General features: G+C 36.4%; 1 protein-coding gene across 1 annotated transcript; it reads right to left on the bottom strand.

The window, feature by feature from the left end:
• Positions 1 to 15,051: 15,051 nt before the first annotated feature.
• LOC149195813 (protein WALLS ARE THIN 1-like) lies at positions 15,052 to 20,117 on the bottom strand. The gene is made up of 4 exons (XM_089408030.1): positions 19,893 to 20,117; positions 18,787 to 19,251; positions 18,450 to 18,671; positions 15,052 to 15,093 (listed from the first exon to the last, which is right to left on the bottom strand). The coding sequence occupies exons 1-4, from the start codon at positions 20,115 to 20,117 to the stop codon at positions 15,052 to 15,054; spliced, it is 954 nt and encodes a 317-aa protein (XP_089264156.1).
• Positions 20,118 to 23,703: the final 3,586 nt, after the last annotated feature.

Genomic DNA, 23,703 nt, shown 5'->3' with positions numbered 1-23,703 from the left:
CTTCTGCCAATCAAGATTATCAAGTGAATTTTATTTTGAAAGTAAGGACTTATTGATTGCTAGAGGTTCTAAAGACAAAGATCCATCATGGTCTCTGGAAACTAGATCCTTATCCATCAACAAGGTGGATGAAGATATCTCTAACTGGTCAACCAATTGAGAAGGTGGCATTAAAATGGTCTTCGTCACTTTATTATTCATTAGATAAATGTTGAGGTCTAAAATGGGCCTCCTAAGGAATATTATAAAATAATATTGGAAATAATAAAATAAAACTGGATTACCTCATCAAATTTTGGAAGAAAAAAAGAAAAACTACCTTTTCAATTCGTATTTTCAACTTATATTCCCAAAATTTTACTCAAATTTAGAGTAGGAGCACTCATTGGATGTGGAATTTAATTCCTCGTCCAAGGAGTACCCATGTTTCATACTTTTTATGAACCATGTTACACAAAAAGTGAGAAATATATGAAAAAACATGATTGCAATCATGTTTTTTCATGTATTTCTCATTTTTCATGTAGGAGGGTCCATTGAAAATATGCAACATGGGTAATCCTTAGATGAAAAATTAATCTTAGTATCCAATGATTGCTCCTGCTCGAAATTCAAGTAAAAATGTGTGGATATACGTTGAAAATAGCAGTTGAAAAAATAGTTTTTATTTTTATTTTTTACCTTTCATCATTTTACCATTATACTCAAAAAAGGTGAATCAGCCCCCATGGTTAACATCATCCTTTTGAATCCTATTGGTTCTTATAATTTGATTTTGGTTATACATTTTTATTTTCAGGCCCATTTTTATCTCAAAATTTCTCTAATGATTGTACCACTTATTTCAGGTTGGAACGAGTGATAGAGGGATTAGTCGACAAACATGTGCCTTTCTTACCCCAAAAATCAAGAACTAAATGCTGATTCGTCTTATGATTTATGGAAATCACCACGTCATGGATCGTATGAATGTTCACAAGAGAACACATAGCCCTCACATTACCATCTCATGGGACACGAAATTCATGTATTGCAGAGGTAACATCATTTTCTATAGTGAAACCTTTTCTTACAAGATCACGGTCCAAAAATGCTACTTGCCTCTCTAATTTAGGATGGTGACCACTCAGACACATAGGGCATGTTGCAATCAAGAGTCATGTTTTATGATATTCCATACACCTAAATGGAATGCCCATGAAGTCCACCTTTTGATGGATGGAAAAAGGGACACACGATATGTCAAAAATTGCAGAGAATCCCATAGAATAATCTACCTTAAACAAAAACCATGTAGCTCTGTTATCTAAGAGTCTGTAATACCCTCATCCACATAAAATATCTTGTCAATCTTATTGGAAATTTTTGGCATTTCCTTCTTTGACCAGACTTCCAGAGGGAGGCAAGGAAGTCTTTCCTATATAATCTTCCTTTTTGGAACCTCTTTGATCAAGTCGAAACCCATATACCATCCCTAGAGACAGAGAAAACCTATGACCTTCACCCATGGGAGAGAAGTAATTTTTTCAACATCCTTAATGTCTAGGAAGTGGAAACTAAACCAACCATTAATAATTACACTTACCTTGGCCCTATATTTATTTTGTAAGATGAGTGACCAACACATGTTGACCCATTCCTTGATTTGATCCCCACAAATTTTATATATTCCCATTTACCCACCAATACTCTCTCTTTTAGCCTCACAACATCCTCTTAGTACATCCACATTGAGAATACGTTTTTGGACTTCCTCATCTACTTTGATCAATTTCTTTCCTTCACGTGTGGGAGAACTTGAATTCTACTCCTTTCTTATCTTCCCTTTGGTGATAACCACATTTGAAGCCTTAGGCAAAGGGTTCTAAGAAGGAGGAGGTGGTAGAAGAATGGAATATCCACTCCTCCTATTCACATTTTTTTTCCACTGCAATAGTAACATCAATTAGGCCATCCAAATTAGAAATGTTATTGATCAATGATGTAATGTATTATATATTTTTGGATTACCTGGAACATGCTATTCTGACCAGCGAAAATTACAAATCAACAAGATCAGGTGAAACACCACCCCCTAACTGATAAAACAGGAGTATCATTTACATATTTCACAGATCTTAAGGCAATAGTGCTAATGGTGTAGGAGACCATTATATTACTTACCAATAGATGACCTACAAATAACCACCCATGTTTATTAGGACCGTCCAATAGAGCAATCCTAGTGCTCCATGAGGTCACATACCAAAGGTAGTAGTCAAGTCAGAGGTAGTCCACATCAAGGTTTTAAAAATGAATTCACCATTGATTCTAATTCCTTTGCCCATCCTAATTGACCACCCATGCACACGTTGGCCCTCTATGCCCCCAAATATTTTATCGATATTAGACTCCATCTCCTCGACGGTGATAAGGAGAAATAAGAAAAATCCAAAATCCTTCAGAAAGAAGCTTCATACATTCATAATATGGCTAGAGTTTCAGGTCTCAATGGCCCAATAAAGAAAATATATTTTCTGAATCTGGTTGGTTGAGATATCAATAAATTCCCATAAAGAGGGTCTAGCTTACAAACCAACAAAGTTAGTAATGACGATGATCAATGGAAGAGTGATCTATCTGACACTGGTAGACAATCCTGAAGAAAATCCTTCAGGTAGATTCCAAACTTCTAATGGAGGCCTTCCATAAATGGCTTGTACATATGTTTAGAAGAGAACCAACCTCCTTCACCAACTCCCACCCACTCAATTAACTCCTTTGTAAATTTGAATATGATGAAGTCCCACCACCTATTATCTCTAACATCAAACGAAGGCACCGCCAATCAGGAATAGGGATCGAAATCCATAGTCACCATACTCTTGGCTTACACGATAATGAAAAAATTCATCCACTGACTATGAAAAATGCAAGATCTTCTGCCTCCTTCGTTTTTCTTACAGTGACCAATGTTAAGAAACATTTAACATAAAGAGAACTAGAAGTAACACCCAATATTTCTTAATAACCTTCAAAGAAACATTCGACAAATAATTGGAGCAATTGGCACCAGCATAGGCTACACCGAAACCAACAACAATGGCACCTACAACCAAAGAATTATTTACTTAATTCTACATAGTTATCTGACAACTCCTCCCCCATGTATAAACTACCTTGACTAAGCTACTTGCTTCGAGGAAAAAAACCCTAGTAACTATATAAATGTGTTCAAAGGAATTATCATTACTTGACATGATTGACGACTGCTACTGAAGTATTTTCCTCAATTCCCTTCCAAAAAATCATTTTGAGCTTCTACAAATAATGGGGGATTCTGGATTTCCTCAATTTCCCCACTTTTATAATGTCCAAAATTATAAAATAATTGAGAATAATCATTCCTACTATCATCCCCACGAGCTAAGAGAGTTTAGTAACTTTTATGGATACTATCATGGCATCATTCAACATCTTAACAACATGACTTTACCAGAGTCGAGAAAGTTTACTATTCAGGTTGACATGGTTGAGGACCTTTTATGGTGGACCTTACCATAGAATAAACATTATCACAACAAGATGGCCCATTTATCACCGTCCACTACATGTGATCCTTTTACTTTTTATTTTTATGTAATTTTGCTAAGTCAAAATGTTTAACAAGATAAGAGAGGACATTACAACATCTCTTCCATACTAGGCTAGACAACACCTCTCGGCGCAATTAAAGACAAGATGAATTAAAATACAAAATTTAATTAATAGAATATATTTAAGGAAAAATAGTCATGAAGGAATATCTCAGTTGGGGATGACCATAAAAATGAAGTCTTATCTGTCAAATAGTTCAAAGTTCAAATCTCCCAAATTCACTTGTGCCTACTAAAAAGACATAGGTAAACATATAGAAGCTTTAGTGACAAAAATTGTAACTTCATATCTTATAAATACGAAACCTCCTCATTATTGATTTCTCGGGATCATATATATATATATATATATATATATATATATATATATAAATATAAATTATTAACTCATAAAAAATAAAGACTTCAAAATTTTACTTCAAAATATTTAATCATAAAAACAAGTATAAATTGACATATATTACATAATTATATATCTATTCTCTACATGCAAAGAGTAAAGGAGCCATCGTCAATTGCTCAGTTCGAATGGAGGAAAGTACAAATTCCTATGTCAAAGTTTGGGAATCTAAGTTTCTTACCCATTTCACTTTTCATAAGATATAGAATGATATTATTTAAGTTCCTTAACCACCTCACTTTTCATTAGATACAGAATGTGTATACTATATGAGTGTAAATATTATAACTAGGTGATAATTCAATAGATAGATTGGTAAAATATCTAACAAAATAATAAACTAATATATTAAAGAAATTTTTAAATATTGTAAATTATTTTTTTGAACATCTATATTTTTTATAATTTCAATAATATTATATATTATCATAATTAAATTATTTAACGAAATAATTACGCTAATTGAATGTTTAGAATATTATTTATTTTGTTAATTTTTATTTTATTATATAATTGGTAAATGTTTTAATTAATTATATATATATATATATATATACATAAGTGATTTCATGTTAAAAACTATCTTAACAAAATATAGAATAAACATTAATTATATATGTGTGTGTGTATAGATATAGATATATAAATGAGTGGTTGGGCAATTCCTAAAACACTATAGATGGAAAGGATCACTATGGATGGAAAGGATTTGCCATCTTTGTGAGAATATGAACATCGAGGATGAAAATCACTTCTTTTTAGAGTGCCCCATGTATAACCACATTAGATCTCACTGTCATAATCTTTGTTGCAATACTGACCTTTTTAGCCTCTTATGATTTCAAAATTATAGTGAGCTCAGGAGGCTTCTCTCCAAGCTTTTTGGGCATAGGAATAAAATCTTAAGTCAAACTAAATAATTCATTTCTTAAGTCTAATAAAACAAACTTTTGTTTCAGTAGACCACCACCATCAACCTTTATTTTTTAATTTTATATATTAATTTTTATTTTTTAATTCTATATATTAAAAAATATATAAATAATATTTTTGAGAAAGTTTTCTATTTAAAGTTCATAAAATATTTAAAATTATTAAGTATTTTGAAGACTAAATTATAAAAAATTCACCACTAAATTAATAATTTACAATAACGCACGTAACGTTATAATATTAAAGAAAATAAAACATAGATATCTATTTTATTGAAAATATATTTCGTTTATTTTAAATTAATATTATCAATTAAATGTACTATATTTTTTTTAAATTAATATTATAAATTTAAAACTTTCAAAAATTTTGGTGTCCTACATTTTATATTTATTAATATAATTATTTATAATTAAAATTAAAATTAGTGAAAAATAAAATTAGTTTGTAGAGTTGTTATGAGAAATCATTCCTTCAATTTTCTCTACACTTTTAAAATGAGGTAAGAAGTGATTCCTTTTGATGGATCTACCCAATACAAATATTTTATGGATATAGTAGTTACAAATTTAAACCATATAGAAATAAAATATTAATATAATTAATAATAAATTCATTAAATATAATTATTTATATAAGTAAATTAAATAAAAAAATTTGTCAACAAATCTATATGTTTAGCAATATGAGTCGATATTTTAAATGAAAAGTTATATTCATTTTTGTCTCTCACACAAATATATATTAAGAGTATTATGATGAGATTTAGAGTTTAGTATGTTATATAAGTATTAAATATGGTAGAAGAGGGAAAATTATATAGTGAAAATTATATTTTTGTTAAGAAATATTGTTATTAAGATATATATGTTGATTTACATCATTATAATTTTTTTTTAGAGTATTATTATGACATTTATAGTTTAGTATGTTATTAAGTATCAAATATGGTAGAGGAGGGGAAAATTAGATAGTGAAAAATATATTTTTGTTAAGAAATATTGTTATTGAGATATATATGTTGATTTATATTAGATCTTCATCATGTCTAATATATCACCATGATCAGAGCGGGGAATTCAACTAGTGAATTCACATAAAGGAGTGTCTTAAAATAGCACCCAATCACCGTTTATCCAAGACCCCATGGACAATACTAAAAATATTTTCTGTAAAAATTTTGTAACTTAATTTTTAGTGGTAGTGTGAATGTTGGTTGTTTTGTTTTGTGTTTTTTTTTTAATGTCTTCTTTTTTTTCCTTACAGGACTTAATGTTTAGTATTTTACCTCTAACCTAGAGCATGTTTCCAATAACCAAGATCAATTTTTCACCCTTGCAAGGACCTAAGTTGTCTTCTTCACTAAATATTTCCTCCCTCATTGTCATGGGTGATTCATAGTTAGTAATTAATTATTTACATAGTATTCCTACATTCATAAAGCAAATTACCTTTAATTTTTGAAATAATAATTTTAAAGAGTACAATTCTCTCCATAGGTAAGCCTTATAAAGTTCTTAGAGCCCTACATTAAAGGAATCACGAGTTAGAAAAATGAGCTATGTCAGCTGGAGGCACCCTCAACATCAATAAACAAATATCGTGGTAGCCCATCCCATGAGCTCATTATGGTCAACACATTCCATGCATGACTGGAAGAAAGAGGAAAATAGATGGAATCTTGGTGCAACAATGTTTACATATGGGTAGTAGAGTCAAACCCTCAAGTTCATCATTTGTTCATGTTGGAGGATCTTTGTAGTAGAAAAGTGAGGTACGCATTATAGGTGCATTCACTCAAAACTCACGGGGATCATTCCATTAAGGGATAAGTGGATGAAGGTGCTCTCATCAATTGATGATAAAAATTTTCATTTTTAAATTCACAATGTCCTTCATCACCAGTCTTTCTAGTTGGTGCTTCATCACATTGACACCATAGCTCTTTTTCTCACTCTGCCATGGTGGAAGCTCTGTTTGAAAGTCTAATTTGAGATAGATGATAATGAGGATGCACTTCACAAGAATAAAAAAATAAAAAATAAATAAAAATAATAATATATAGTGGTGAAAACATATCTATAATCATCAATAAACCAAGTGCTACTATAATACAAGATTCTTTCTACCACCTAAAATGAAATAAAAGGAAAGAAATTCCAAATTTCATTCCATAATGTAATGTATCCGAAAATTGGATGAGATACGAGATCTATTATAGATTCAATATCATCCCCCTCAAGTTTCATTGTAGATAATATTTGGACTCCAACACATATGTTTATGACTACATTCCTCTTAGATATTGTTATAAGAATTTGATTAGACTCGCTTGAAATTTCTAGTCTCGCTATTTTTAAGGGAAAATTGGTCCCAATTGCTATCATAGACTAAAATCATCTTGTTCCATACCTTAATTGTATTTTTTGACATAACCAACTCATTTCTTGCAATGCTACCAAGGAATGTTTGAAAGAATTTTTTTGAGAAAAGAGATAAGTTATGAGTGGGAAAAACAAGTATTTGACCATATTCCCTAATAATGTTTGTGCAATTAATTTTCATGTTCTTCTTTATTCTTCATTTTCATCATTTTACATAAATTTTTAACATTTCCATTAGTTAAGTATGCTTGAGAGTGGTTTTGAACTCATGCGATTTCATACGGAGAAAATATAATTGTAGGTCTCACTTAAAATTCAATATACTTAATTGTTTTCATTAAGGATTGGGGGAATTGAAATGTTTCCATTAGAGTATGTCATGTATGGGATTGAGTATGGAAGTAGCATTTATTTAAGGGGATTAAGATCTTTATGTACCTCAATGTTTATGACATTGATTGTTGAACTCCTATGTCATGAACCTAGTAAAAATGCACCTATCACTCAAAAGAATATAGATTTGACATGTTTAGTTTTCTTTATCTTATTTTAATACTTAGGGGGTGATATTGATGATCAGGAAGCTCCAAATATAAAAACTATTTTGGTGGTATGAAGGTATTTATTGTATTATGATCAATATTATCGTTTCAATGAGAGATTGCACTCAGTGTTACTTTGGTTAGATGCACCCTTACTTACTATATATCACAAATTGTACATATTTTTATAGAATGCTTTGGATTGATATGGATCACATGAATATATAAGTTTTTTTTTTGTATATTCATTTATTTATTGGTTTACCCATTTTTTTATTAATTTGTTTTCTCTTAATAGTCAACTTCACCTTTTTGGACTCTACCAATTAGATGAACAATCAAGTTCTAACAACATTGTTCTGCATAATTATTATATAAAAATTTCTTATTTAAAAGTCATATATAAATAAAGATATTATTCCAATAACTTATTTTAATAATAATTAATACATTTATTTTAATAATTAGTTAAGTTGTTCGCAAGTAATCACCATAATGTGCACATGAAACTTTCCTCATAAGTAATCAAAATAATCTTCACATGGAAATTTTCTCATAACTTCAATTTCTTCTATCATCTCTTTTGAGATAAAGAGAGTATTTTCACTTCTAGTTAGAATTATGGTGTATTCAAAACTAGCAGTTGCCCCAAAAAGGTGCAAAGGTACATCAATAGGATTGTTAAATTGGAAAATGTAGTGTTTTTGTTTTTGTTTTTGTTTTTGTTTTTTTTTTTGAAATATATTTTTATTTTGTAATATTAAATATCATATATAGACAAGTACTAAGTAGTGTGAAATGTACATCGAATTAGAAAAGCGTGTATGTTTTGAGAAAATTGTATTGTATTTATATTTATGTTTTTTTAAGTTTTTTTTTTCTTAAGAATAACATTAAGGCTTGAATACATGATAACGAAAAGGAATATTAATGGAAAACTATGGTGAAAAACCATTTACTTTAATCAACCACATGTTTTGAAGCTCTTCCAATTGAAAATATTGAATACAAAAAAGAGTCCCCATCTTCCCCTTGCAATTGTATAACATATGTTTTCATATTTAACACTACAAATGTACTAGCACTAAGATTAGAAATGTCCATTTATTTATGAACTCGCAGAGCTACGTTGAAATAAAAAATGAAAGAAAATAGACTTTGTACATACATAATCAACCCCATCCAAAATAAGACTACAAGTATTTCTCCAAGTAAAGTTAATCACATAACTCTACTCAAAGTTGCATCAAGAATACACGAAGGAGCATCAGCATGTACAAGATTATAATCAATGATATGACATCAAGCAAAATAGACATCATCAAAAACAAAAGTTTTATTCAAATATTTATATTTGATTTATTCATTGAACAATAGAAAAGAATACATGAAATTTGGAATTAGCCTTTTGAAACATAAGCAATAGCCCTTGGTGAACTCCCATACAATGATTCACTTGTTTATGTTTTTCCATGTAACATGTTTACTACTTTAACAATATCATCTGGGTAACACTAGTAGAAAATGATGAAATTAGTGACTAGGTGACTAAAAACGTTAGTCACCGCAATTATTTCAAGTGAATTACTACTAAATTTCAGAAATTTTAAGTGACCGAACTAAAAATGACTAACTTAAATGACTAATTTAGTCTAGGGATAAATATATGACCAGATAATAAGTGAACAAACTAAAAGTGACTAACTTAAATGACTAATTTAGTCCATGACTAAAATATATGACTAGATAATAAGTGATAAGATTAATAACAATTAACTTAAATTACTACTATAGACCAAGAATAAAAATATGATCAAATAACAAGTACTATATTATCTAGCAAATTCCCTATTGTAATTGAAGTTTTCATTACTTTTCCCATAATATTTTAAATTATTGTCACAATACTTCAATTAACTACATTCATGTGCAATAAATGTAAATAATTTACATTATTAACAACATCATCATCACAATACACAATTTGCATGAAACAACCCTTCAACCTTCTACTTTTATTAAACAATGTAAAACTTCTTTATACGAGGGTCCAATACAAAGGCTTAACCCTTAATAGAACAAGTAAGCCAACACAACTATTACTTTCCTAGAAACCTGTCCTGCTCAGCTTAACTGACCCAATGAGTCATCTCTACCCTACTCGTGTCTCCCTTTAGTTCCTTCTCGACTCGCTTGGTTTGTCTACCAAGTGCAAACTCACTTGAGCTCCCTTGCTCTTGGTTTTGTTACCTTGACTTATCTTTGCCTTTTAATGCTTGGCTACTCCTCTTCACCTTACGACTTTCCCATTGTCCCTTGACTTATATATTTGATGTGTTGTTCTTCTCCCCATCCATCGTGTGTGTCCTTTATATATATGCGACTTCACCCCTTTTGGTTAGCTTATGCCTTATGACCCTTCCATTCAATTAGGTCATCTTGTCTCTACGAGCATCTCTTCCACAACACTACTTTGATTTGGGGGGACCTACAATGTCCAACTCGTTCCATGTTCATCAACCCTTGTTGGTCCAACCACACCAAATTCACCTTGCATTAGATCCATTGGAACTCTGGTCAACTTGTTGGGACTTGTTGTTGGCGCTGTGCTTCTTAGTCATGCCACGCCTTTGTGGCACCCGTGCCACCCGTGAGCTCATGTGCACTCTCACCCACCTTGGTTCTTCCTCACTTGGGAAATTTGGGATGGTTGGTCGTGTCACAACCTTCATGGCACCTGTTCACCAAGCCATCCTTGTGCAAAACCAATGCGCCCAAGTGGAAACTCCAAATCTTGGTTTTTTTTCTATTGTCCTGGTTTCTTTGAAGCCTTGACCCACTGCTCAACCCTCTACCAACTCCTCCATTACATTGGATTATTTGTGATATAAACATCAAAAATGGTGCAATGAGAATGTCACCTTGCCTTGATTAGAGGCAGGCCCAACTTAGGCCCTAACAACAACCATCAACGAAATTAAACATTACTCAATGATGAAAATTTCCTCAACATTTTATCATTAAATCAAACCTTTTCTATGATAATAAAGTTCTCTCTTTTACTTTTAAATCCATCTCTTTATTTAAATTTACATTAACATTAATATACTATTAAACATTTAGTAAAGTAAAATTCATCTAAATTCCCACCTGAATTTATATATCTATATTGATTATTTTTTTACCAAATAATTTACATTAAATAAATAAAATTATTCGAAATGTGTCTCATTCATAATGAAAGAATCTAAATAAATAAATCAAATATCAAAGCTTTGTGGAACCAAAATCTCCCACCATGAGATAATTTTTCACTTCCTAAAACTGTCAAATCAATTCCAATTTTCAAAGCTTGTAGACCAGTTTTAGATTGATGTCATATGATCAATAGTGTTTTTAAATCCCCAGTGTTGTATTTACTTCTGGAAAACAACATGATGGAACAAGAATACAGTTAATATAAGCATGCATTTTCTCTGTTTGGAAGCCGCTCAAATCCCCTGGCATTCATCTTCGTTCATTGAACAAACTATTAAGCAGAGACAAGAAGATCACTCCACATGCTGGCCGGAATGAATTTTGTAGCACCCACGGTCGAACTTGGCTAACACTAGTAAATATTATGGAGATTCTAATCTCAGGTAAGTCAACGAGGGAGTTGACAGAACAACCAAAGATCTAAGGGGCGCATAGGGAGTAGCCCTAAGTCGAGGATCCAGTAAAGGGGGAAAACGATAGAGGTTTGGATTACTGGTCTCTATCTCAAACTGTATATAGGTGGAGATTTTTCAGCTTTTCTTTCAACGGCTCTGCCCTACAGCCATTAAGGTATGTTTTCAGATACCCTGTGGTGGTCTTAATTCGTTGTAGGGGTCCAGTACTAGCATGGTATCTCTCTATATATCATTGTCTTCATATACTAGCTGCTAGTTCAAATAACATGTTTATATATTGCCTATTGCTCTCTGTACACTATCATATTATACTTATCTTTGCAATTTCTATCTATATTCTCATCTATATATATTATACACACCTCCACCCTCTGCGACTTCATTTTAATGCTCACCAGGCCTGATTCTTTTGGAGCTTCCTGGTCGGCTCTCTTCTCAAAGGTAGAACCTGGTTTGCTCATTAACATATTTTCTACTTTCCGAGAACGTTGACCCTGCTATTGCTATATCACTCGGCATTGTAAAAACTTAGGTTTTAGGATTTGTGATTTCTATATGTCCTTTCATGCTTGTTATTGGTGTTGCTATGGTTGTAGCTAGGCACCTGTTATCTTTTTGTATCTCCTAGTTTGTTCCTGCCTAGATTGGCCACTTGGTTGTGTTTCTCTCGTCGGATTCTTTTTCCTACTACCAAAATTGACCCTCTCTTCGATGGGTGGTTTTTTTCGACAAGTGTTGGTGGCAATCAATTTTGTGAGCACATCCCATAGCCAACACCTATATGCAAGACACTTTCCCATGTGCTCCAGGATTCTTGTACATCGCCCTTTATATTTGGTTTTATTACCCGTGTCAACATTGGCCTTTTTACCCGATTTGGATGGATTTCTGACAGCGTGTTTCAATCTTGACATCACGCGGGTTTATTCTCCACCCATGTCCTCTGCCTCATGAACATTCCTCTCTGCCCACAAGGAGATCACGGTTATTTCTGGACCTATTTTATTTCCTTTCTCAGCTACCTGCCTATCTGTTTTCATTTATTATTGTGAGACGTCTCTTCAAGAAATGATTGGTGTCTTTTTGTGCTCTGGGCTATATGGCTGATCAGTTCTCCGACTCATCGGCCAACGAGGCCCTCGTCTGGGCCACGATGGAGGCTGAGTCACTCCTCTTTGAACCCACTGATGTTGTTTGCTTGGGTGGCCCACATTCCTTAGATACTTGGCACAATATTTTGGGAGAGGACCACCCTCTAGATGGCGACCATGCATCCCACTTCTCGCAAGGTTGTGCACAAGCTACACGGGGTTGATGTTCAAAGCACAAGAAGCATTATATTAAAACCTCCTCCCCACCACTTGCATTATCTTTGGATAATGTTATTTTATCAAATAGGGTTTCCAATCTACAAATGTGTGCCCTAGTTAGAAGGTGGTACTTCATGGAAATGTTTGACCTAGATATGAGGGATAGAAATGGTTGAGAAGAAGTGGAAAACATTGGTAGGTTACATGCCGACTATTGTAAGGCTCCTCAAAGGCTGGTATAGTTTCCATTTCCTTAGCGAGGAAGACTTGGAAAAAATTAAATCTGTGCCTTGGATAAATGGGAAGAGCTTCCTTGCGCTTCACTACTGGTATATCAGATACAATTCTCTCCATAACATGCCCAAAATAAACTCATTTGGGTGAAATTACCAGGTATGCCAATTGAGCTTTGGATGAAACAAGTTCTTATGGATATTGGAAATGCAATTTGAAAATTCGTTTATGTTGACCCACACTCCTTGGAAGCTCTGGACAAGCGGGCAGCTTGAATCCTGATTGAAAATGAATACCATGGCGACTTTCTAGATCATATTTATTTGTTTTGGGGTGAAACACATCTTTGCCAAAGACTGGACTTCTAGGGAATTCCTTTCCGGTGCTCTTTCTGTCACCATACTGGACATCTATTAGCACAATGCCCATGTTGATTGGGAGGATGATTACATGGCAGGCCTTTCTCTGGTGCATATTCAAAATCCCAACATGGGGGTGACCGACCTACACATTATTTTTGACAGGTTACTTTCACTCGTCAGCATATAGGTATTCCTCTTAATTCCTATCCTCCCGGCTCTCATATATTTGAATCTTCACTAAATGGTTCATCTCCCATTCTGGCTCCTTCCTCTCCTATTTCTTCACCCAAGCAAGATTTTCTGGCCCCTTCTAGTCCTTTTTTACTATCTAGAAAACACTCTCTGGGTTCAATCCAACCTGACCTCGATGCCCCGCCACCTTCCTCAACTCCATACCCATTACTCGAAATTCCGTCCACCTCCTACATCACATACAGACCATATTCTTCGTCCTCCCTTTTCACTAATCGTATCAAAGGACTTAGGACAAGTGTCACTCTGACCAACTTGTCACTGTGATCAACTACCAACTCAGTGGGTAGTGAACTCGACTTTCTTCCTAGCATAAAATATTTGGACCTGAGGACCCTTACCATCCACAAGCCATCTAGCTCTCCTACTCCTCACATCAGACTTACTTGTATTGGTAACATCATTGTCAGGCGGAAGCAAAATCGTAGAAGTAGGCATTTTCAAGGATGTCCTAGGCCTCATCCTCCTTCCTCCCCATTGGATCATTTTTTGGTTGATGTGCCTAATGCTGACATCCACCCTCATGGGCCCTTAGAGCATGGCTGCCCGAGCAAGTGCCTCCATGAATTTCATTCTGTCATTAAATATCCGGGGTTTGGGTGCTGACCCGAAATATTGGGCCCTCAAGAGTCTCTTCGCCTCTCTCCACCCCCATATCATTCTCTTGCAATAATCCATGCACTTTGTTCCACAGGTTATAGAGTATTTCTGGAAAATGCTCTCGGAATGGCACATGATAGCTATTGTAGCTGTGGGTCTCTCTGGTGGTTTAGTGGCTATTTGGGACCCTAGATGGGTCATTTTCAAAGATTACATATGTTTCGCTGGCATTCTCCTTGAAGGCCATGTCCGCGGTATGGGCGGTCATATTCATATTCTAAATACCTATGCTCCATATAGAGATAGGTCTATTTTCTGGAACCATTTGTTTTCTTCTGGTATAATGGAGCTCGCCTCCCTCATCATTTCTGGTGATCTAAACTACACCTTTTCCCTGGAGGAAGTTTGGGGTCATATCAGAAAGATTGACCCCTTGGCGGGTATGTTCCGTGATGCTCTTCTACCATACAACTTTGTGGACATTTGCCCGGAGGAAATGGCACCCACTTGGGACAATGGACGCACTAGGGAGGCATATGTCGCCAAGAGACTTGATCGTTTCCTAATGCATGAACAGTTGATAGATCGTTTTGGGGACGTGTAGATGGAAATTATCATTAATTTTTTATCTAATCATAGGCCTATTACACTTGTCTGGAAAAAGTCGATGCTGCGTCTGGGCATGCCATTTAAATTTAACAGAACATGGCTGGAAGATTTGGAATTTAATTCTCTGGTAAGGGATACATGGTGCCATGTGGGGGATTCTGTTGCCACCCCTATGGATCATATAATAGACAAACTGGAGACTCTCCGTAGAGAAGTGAAAATATGGAAAAAGAGAAAAAGCCAAATCATGAAAAAAGAGATTAATGACATTCAAAGTGAACTGGACCTCCTCCTCCCATTGATGGCCATGAGCAATCTTCTAGAAGCTACTCAGTCACACATTCTGGAGTTACAAATAAAAAGGAAGAAGCTCTTAGATTTTGAAGAAGCCTTAAGAGCTGGGCTATTTGGATAAAGGAGGGTGACAAAAATACAAAATTTTTCCATCGTTTTGCAAACCAGAGACGCAGCAAAAATTCTATATAGGGGATTCAGGACAATGTTGGAAACCATATCCAATCATAGAAGGATATCTCAAATGTTGCGATCAGTCATTTCAAAGAGGCATATGAGCACAATGACAACATTGCTGCTGAAGATCTCATCTGGGGGATTGAGCACTAGATAAAAATGTTTGATCAAGCATCAAATGATTCTTTTTACAGTTGTATCACTGAGGAAGAATTACTCTCCGTCCTTAAATCTTTCAAGGGTGATAAAAGCCCAAGACCGGTGGTGAGCCCCAGTATTGTAGCGATAATGCTACAACTCCTGGAACTCCCTTCCTTAATTTTATCAACCCGGTAGTTCGTAACAAACTTGGAAGTGACGATGTTGTATGCACAAGTACTAGCTCTTGCCGCAGCTGTCACTTGGTCAGCTGGCACAAGTCCACTAGGAGTTTAAGCCAACTTCTATGAGCTCTTAGAAGAGTCTTTTTAATTGATGGATGAAATCTAACTCGAAGGAAGCTAATCTAATTGCGAAAAGAAAATGAAAGCCAAAAAGGAACGCAAACCCTAGCAAACCCTAATTCTACCAGTTAGTCCTACTGATGCAAAGGAGAGCATGCAAACTACTGAAAGAGATGACATTACTTCTATGAAGGTAAAATGCATGTGTCTAAGTTATCACTATCTGAAGAAAGCATCTTTTTGTATTTTTGATTAAGTTGTTGGAATTATCATGCATGTGCTTTTAACTGTTCCTGACTGTGCAGAGGTGGATCAAGGAGGAGAAATGATTGGAAGAGGTCGGGAAGTTTCAGAGAGGGTCCAAGGAGTCCCTAACACCCTTCCAGAGAGTTTCACAGAGTTTGGCTATCAAGAAACCTCATTCGTGAGCTTCTACAGGAAGTCTGCAGGGGTTCTACAGGATGTTCATGATTTCTACAGGATGTTCTGTAATTCTTCTACAGGATGTTTCGAAATGGGATTTTGGAGCATGGATGGAGGGAAAAAGGTGGAGGAATGAGTATGGAGGTTAAAGAGGGGTGTAGGGGAGTTCAAGACTTGGAGTATGGGGTTGAGGAGAAGGTGTAGATGGCTGGACTTGTTCCAAGAAGGCTGAAGTAATGCTGCACAAAAGGTAGGGTTATGAGGGCAGTATGGAAACGTGAGGCAAGAAACCAAGTTAGGAGATGGAGAAGATGGGTTTGAGGGAGTTTGGGTAGACAAAGAAGTGGTACAGGTGCTCTGCAATTTGTGTTTCCAACTGAACCAACAAAGGCATGCGAGAAAACAAAGATCTAGTTATGCTACCCTAATATGATCTAGCTAACAGTAACAAGAATGGACAATAGCTTTATTTGCAAGGAAACCATGTATATTAACTGTGCAATGAAGCATTCAAAGATCTAAACATGTAACCAACTTCTGCAAATGAAAACCAAACACTAATGATTGCATGGCAAAGCAAAGTCAATGTTTTTGTGGGCAGCAAAGTCATCCTAGTCCCAACTCCTGATCCCACTGAGGGAGAGGTGAAACCACAGATGTTTGTTCGCCCTTTTCTTCAAGCTTTTTCCATTAACAACCTATCAAATAAATCTGAGCATGAAAAGCTATTTTACTCATCAAAAAATCAAACTAAATAACAAAACAAGATTTAGATCTAAATAACAGATTTTATTCTAAGAATGCAGCGAAAACACATAAAGATAATCAAAGGAGGTATTGGGTGCTTGAGATGGGCCCAACCCCAAGAGCTATAGCCTCCTATGAGAGATCTAGAGCTGGTGCAAATCTGGATTCATCTTTATTGAGCAAGAAAATAAGAGTTACATCAAAACTGTCCACAAGGAGAACTTGAAAATGAGCTAAAAGCAAAGCTAATCTATTGCCTAAAAATTGAACTACAAACTAGCTAACTTCTGCCTACAAAATGACTAACGATTGGCTACAAAATGACTAACCACTAGCTAACCCAAATGAGGCCCTAAGCCTTCTTATTTATACAAATTGAGGACCCCAAAAGTCCTCCTAAAATTTTGGGATTCGGCTGCCCAAAACTTGTAGTTAACAGCAGTCCTACTTGACTTGCTTGGCTGCCCTTGTGCTCATTGATTTGGTGGCCTTTGAACTCCGAGATGATGGTGGAGAATTCGAGGTAAGGGCCCATAAATGAAGGGGACACCTTCCTACAAATCCTCTTCCTTGTTCTCCCACGAATTTGGCTGCCAAGTGCTCATTAGGACCTTCAATTTTGTCTCCAAGTTGACCAAAAAGGCTACACAAAGCACCCATTAGACTTGTTGGTATAATGACTAACCAAATTCACTCTATTAGCATAAATATAATAAAAAACATGCAATAAAATAATGAGAATGGTGGATTAAGTCAAATTAGGAGGTTGAATGAGCCCAAATAATTATCCATTTTGGGGGCTCATCATCACCCCCCTACTGAAAGTGTTGCTCATCCTCTGAGCAACCAATCTCTCTCCTCATCTTTGATGGCCCTGGTGGCCTCCTTGTCATGCCAAGCTTCTGAAGTGATGTCCTCTTCTCTGTCATGAAACCATGCTTTTCTCTTTGCTTCTTCCCACTGCCTGCTCCTTTTCCTAGTGAATTCTCAGCCTTGGTATGAGTGTGAAAGTATATGCAATCATATGAAAGGAGATGAAACCAGTGGAGGATGGAAGAAAAGAGTGGTTGCATGCCTCCTCAACAAACTTCAAGCTTCAAATCCCTCTCCATAATTGATTCTAGCCTACCCAAAGTCTTCTACAGGATGTTTCTGGTAAAAATACAGAACTTCCTGTAGAAAGTCCTGTAGCTGAGTTCTGGCTTCCTGTAGAAACAGACAGCACCACTGTATCCTGCTTGGCTGTGGGTGATTTTCCTTTCAGCTTGGCTGTGGCTACCTTAGAGGTGCCCTCACTGATGTGGACTTTTTCAGTCCTTTCCATTCTACTCTGTAGTCTTTTCTCCCTGGGTGTTAGTGTGGTTTTGTCCCCCTCTGTTTTGGCAGCTTGGTTTAATGCCAATGTTCCAATCACTGATGTTGTTGGATACATCTGCAGGGCTGTGCTTTTCTGGGCTTGTCACCAACTTGTCATCATTTTCCTTGCCCCATAGTACAATATACAGTCCTTCTATTACTAGAATTGCTCCTAGCAGACTTCCCAGATAATACTTCACATGAAGTATTAGCTGTTGCAATACTGCAACAATTATGGTTGAAGTTGGATTGAACATTGCAGCAAAGACAGGTCCCTTCAGACGGATACAGTAAGTCTGTACAAAGAAGGAAAATGCAAAGCATAATACTCCCTGCATATTATGGGCCAATATGATCAATGATGATGTTAAGAATTTCTGCACATTATTAAAACGAAGATGCGGTGCTCACAGAGTATATGATGCTGAGAAGCTGAATGTCCCACTTTAGCCTCCAAGCAGAGGCCTTTGGCTCAAAAATTAAATCCACCATAGTGCACTGTAGAGTTCCTTGCAGCATCGTGAGAGCTGTTAATGAAATTTCTGTTGGATATTTCTTAACAACTGGAGCCTGAAAGGTAAGCCATCCAGACCAAAATAAACAGTTGGCAAACAGCATCAGTGCTCCAAGTAGCCATGTGTTATGAAGAACCCTATTGAGCCTAATGAGAACAAGGCCCTTGTAGAAGGTCATAATCATTGCACCACCCACACATATAATGGTTCCTACAACTTTGGCTTGGCCATATTTACTCCTGATATCAACTTTCTTCTGTCTAAAAGGTGTGGCCATCCCAAATGTGACAATAGGAACCAGGTTTGACGTTGCAGAAGCAAATGTAGCGGAGGTGTAATCTAGGCCAGCAAAGTAGAAATTCTAAAATAGAGTGGTCTTACCCAGCTAGTGCAAGCACAAAGATCTGCCAGAAGATGGCACAGGTCTTTGTAGGGCGTTGGTTTCTTTCAAGAAAAAAACAAAAGGAGAAATAACTACTGTAGCAACAGCCAGGGTGTAAGCTACGAAAACAAAATGACTCATTCCTTCGTCCACAACAACTCTGGTAATGATATTCATGCCGGCCAGGTAGACTTGAACTGCAATTTCAGCTAAGAATGTTGCAAATGCAAATTAATCAACGAATGGTGAGAGCATTTCAAGGATGAGTTCGATTGGCTGTTTATGGAGGCTTCCACTCATTGGAGGGTGAGTTGGCTAAGTGCACGTTGGCCCCATGCAAACCATTGGTCCCCACTGTAGTGTAATTATGAACTGTAGTTCTCTCCCTGTATTTACTTCCATCAATTGCGTTGGATTTTAAACAACCACCACTACCTGTTTTCAACTTTCTTCTTGAGATGGCTGAGCACACGTGTTGATTTCCCCCACCAAGCGCTGTTCGAACTAGACGAGGGTGGCCAGTTAGCTGGCCACCAATTTTTTTAATCCCAACCATCTCATTGCTCATGCTGTTTACGAATTACATTCATGCAAATAGAGGAATGAGTTTAGTCACGTACCTGCAAGTCGTGTGTGGTTGCTGTGAAGTGCTGAGATCCTTCATTTGCTGCATGCATTTGTTTTTGTGATTGCATGTGGCATGGCTGCTGATTTTTTGGTTGTTTTTTCTTCTGCAGGTGTCCTCTGGCTAGATCTAAGCTCCAGGCATTTGTTTCCATGTTCAAATCTGCACGTTCAAGCTGCTGCTGTTGAATTTTCACCGGGCCAGAACTTGTTTTCGCCATTGCTCCCAAACGGTAAACCGGATCGATGTGAAAATTTTTGAGCATGTTCCTATCATCATGATGCACCTCCCATAGCAAAATCGTGATCAATGGATGCACAAATTTCGAGAAAAATGGAAAATGGATGAAGATTTCAGAGATCAATTTCTCAGAAACCGTGCATCGGAATTGGCTGAAACTGCTTGGGTAGGCTACTATCAACCTTGTGCATCTCCCCATAAAACAGGTTTTGAAACGGATGCACGGATATGGAGAAAATGCAAAAATGGCTGATGGTGATGAAGGTTGATTTCTTGGAAACCGTGCACCGGAATTGGCTGAAACTGCTCAGGCATGTTGCCATCACCCTTGTAAAATTCCCCATAAAGCAGTTTTTCAAATGGATGCATGGTTTTCAAGTTATGGCAAAAACAAATTCTGCTCTAGGTATTTTCTCTTCAAAGCATTTTGCAAATTCTTGCATGGAAAGGAAAACTGAGCTTGGGCTGTGATGTAGGTATGGAGATGATGGAGGAGGAGTTTGAAGATTGCAGGAGGACTTTTGAACCCTTGAAGAAGCTACCATGTTCACCAAACCGCCCTTTTGAAATCCATGTCTAGTTTCCCACAATTTCTACAGGAACTTCCTGTAGAAGCATAATGAAGAAGCACAAGGAGGTGGAAAAGATGATGGAAAAGGGTGAGGAATGGGAACATGGATGCTTGTAGGCATAACCAATGGATTCCAAGCTTTAGATCCCCTTCCAACATCGAACCTGGCTCGCTTGAAGGCTCTACAAGATGTTTCCAGTAGAAATATAGAACCTCCTCTAGAAGGAACAAAAACACCTTTGTCTTTGTTTTCAGTGATCCTCCTGACCTGCAATGTCATTGCTGCAACCTGAAATTATTCAATGGAAATTAGATTTATTTTTCTTTTTCTTTTTCTCTTTTTTTTTTTGAAAAACAACTAGGGCGCCTCATGGAGGTTTTCACCCTAATTGCCTGCCCTGGGCACCTCCAAGGGAGGTTCTCACCCAGAGATCTTATTCTCTTTTCTCTTTTTTCCCAACCCATTGACCGCCTCATGGAGGTTTTCAATCAATGAGCCAATCTAAGGCGCCTCCGAGGAGGTTTTCACCTTAGATTTCTATTTTCCTCTTTTTTTTTCATTTTTTTCTTTTTCTTTTTTCTTTTTTTTCTTTTCTTTTTTCTCTTTTTTTCTACCCTACCCTACTTGAAAAACAAAATCATTCTCAAGTATAAGAATACTTCCAATGGAGCCATGTGCACATCGAGATTAGAGACAAGATGATGTGAAGGCTCGAAATGCATGCTTTGACAACTATCCAGATCTCAGAGACAAAATGATCTGACTTGGAAGGGATCAAACATAGCTGAAGAAGAGAGTACTGCTGCAACTTAGTGACCGTCTGAAACCATATCTCAATATAGATTTGATATCCTTGGTCCTTTTGCTGATATGGGTCATGTTTCATGTCACTTTCTACTATGACTTCCTCATCTTCCTTTTTTTGCTGATCTTTCTCTTGAATACATGGAAGATTTGATGGTAACCATGAAGGATCTTTCGTTATCTCTACTTCTGATGTCTTCTCTTCATCAAGTAAAGACCATGGTTCTTTGATATCCTCTTCTGAATCTTCTTTTCCCCGATGTGGTCCTTCAATGCTTCCAATATAGTCTCTTTTTTGCAATACTCTTCCTGAGCTATGGTGAAGATCATTGAGCTCAAGAGCAGTTGTTTGGACATGTTGTGCCTCAGCTTTGCAATTAGGTTGAGCTACTCCATGGTATGGTTTTGGAAATGGTGGTATGGGTAGTTGAGTGGAGGTGTGTATTTGAGATGGATGCAGATGGGGTTGTGGTTGGGTAGGAATTTGGGGTTGCCTTGGTGGAGCAGGAGGCGATGGTTGTGGATGAGCAAGTGGTGGAGGAAAAGAATCGGGAGGAGTGTTGTACTGGGGCCTCCACCCCTGATGAGGTGCATTCCACTGAGGCTGTGGCTGAGCATAAGAGTGAAACGAATGAGCAGCTGGTTGGGCATAATATGGATCTATGAAGGAACAAGGAGGAGGTGTGAACCAGGAAGGATGAGCAGGGGGACCCCAAGAAGGCATGAAAGTGGCTTGATAGGGGTCATAATAGGTCTCGGGTATCCCTTGCAGTTCCTGCTGGTAAGATCTAGGTCCATGCAGACTCCTTTGGTTCATATAATAGAGTGGTTCAGTGGCTCCTTTGGCTCTCTGATATGCAGCTTTAATTCCGGGCAAGGAAGGGAACTGATCTGTAGGATGGTATTCTTCACATACAAAACACACTTCTATGGAGTACAATGGACATTCATTCCTAGGATGCTTTCTAGTGCACCTAGGACAAAAAATGGCCAAAGCCCTCTTGGCTTCTTCTTGCTTCTTTTGGATCCACAAGGTATCCAGTTGCATGGCAAGAAACTGCCTCATATCACTCTTGAAATCTTTGATCTGGTTTTCAAATTCGTCTTTGGACAAGGTGCTGCTCCCAACATTTCTACTTGTAGCCATTCGCTCCAGAGGAATGTTTTCTTCTTCTTGTCCCCTAGAGGTTCTTTAAAGATGCCTTGATGTCCACCTAGGGCTTCTTCTTAATCACAGCCATCGAAGAAGAGAGAAGGTTGGCTGTGTAAGCAGTGGGGGGTGTTGTGCAAATATTTTTCTAAATTACCTCTACTCCTACAAGGCATGAAATGAAATCTTTTTGGTTGATTTTTTCTTTCTTCTACTTCTACCTGCAAAACTGAAATAGATTGAACTGCAACTAACTATCTTGCTAAAATGAAAATGCAAAATTGAAATGAAAGCAGGAAAGGACTAATCTATTTTTCTCAAATGAAATTACAAGAATGAAATGCTAGTCTACGCTTGTGGAATTGAAATGCTAATCTACACTTGCATAAATGAAATTGTGGAATTGGAATGCTAATCTATGAAAGCGGGAAATGCTAATCTACTTTTGCATAAACGAAATTGCATAATGGAAATGAAATAAACTACTTAGCAGAAGATTGTAGTGGAAAATAGAAGAAAAACGGTAATCACCAATACTCTGACGCTTCCCCGGCAACGGCGCCAAAAAGATGGTGAGCCCCAGTATTGTAGCAATAATGCTACAACTCCTGGAACTCCCTTCTTTAATTTTATCAACCCGGTAGTTCGTAACAAACTTGGAAGCGACGGTGCTGTATGCATAAGTACTAGCTCTTGCCGTAGCTGTCACTTGGTCAGCTGGCACAAGTCCACTAGGAGCTTAAGCCAACTTCTATGAGCTCTTAGAAGAATCTTTTTAATTGATGGATGAAAGCTAACTCAAAGGAAGCTAATCTAATTGCGAAAAGAAAATGAAAGCCAAAATGGAACGCAAACCCTAGCAAACCCTAATTCTACCAGCTAGTCCTACTGACGCAAAGGAGAGCATGAAAACTACTGAAAGAGATGCCATTACTTCTATGAAGGTAAATGCATGTGTCTAAGTTATCACTATCTGAAGAAAACATCTTTTTGTATTTTTGATTAAGTTGTTGGAATTATCATGCATGTGCTTTTAACTA

The sequence above is a fragment of the Pinus tabuliformis genome, chromosome 2_2 (genome assembly GCF_031772625.1).
Source record: "Pinus tabuliformis cultivar Carrire ecotype Pingquan chromosome 2_2, CPIR1, whole genome shotgun sequence".
In the NCBI taxonomy this organism is placed as follows: Eukaryota; Viridiplantae; Streptophyta; class Pinopsida; order Pinales; family Pinaceae; genus Pinus; species Pinus tabuliformis.
The sequence above is the reverse complement of the archived record's forward strand: the minus strand, read 5'-3'. Positions and strand labels throughout refer to the sequence as shown.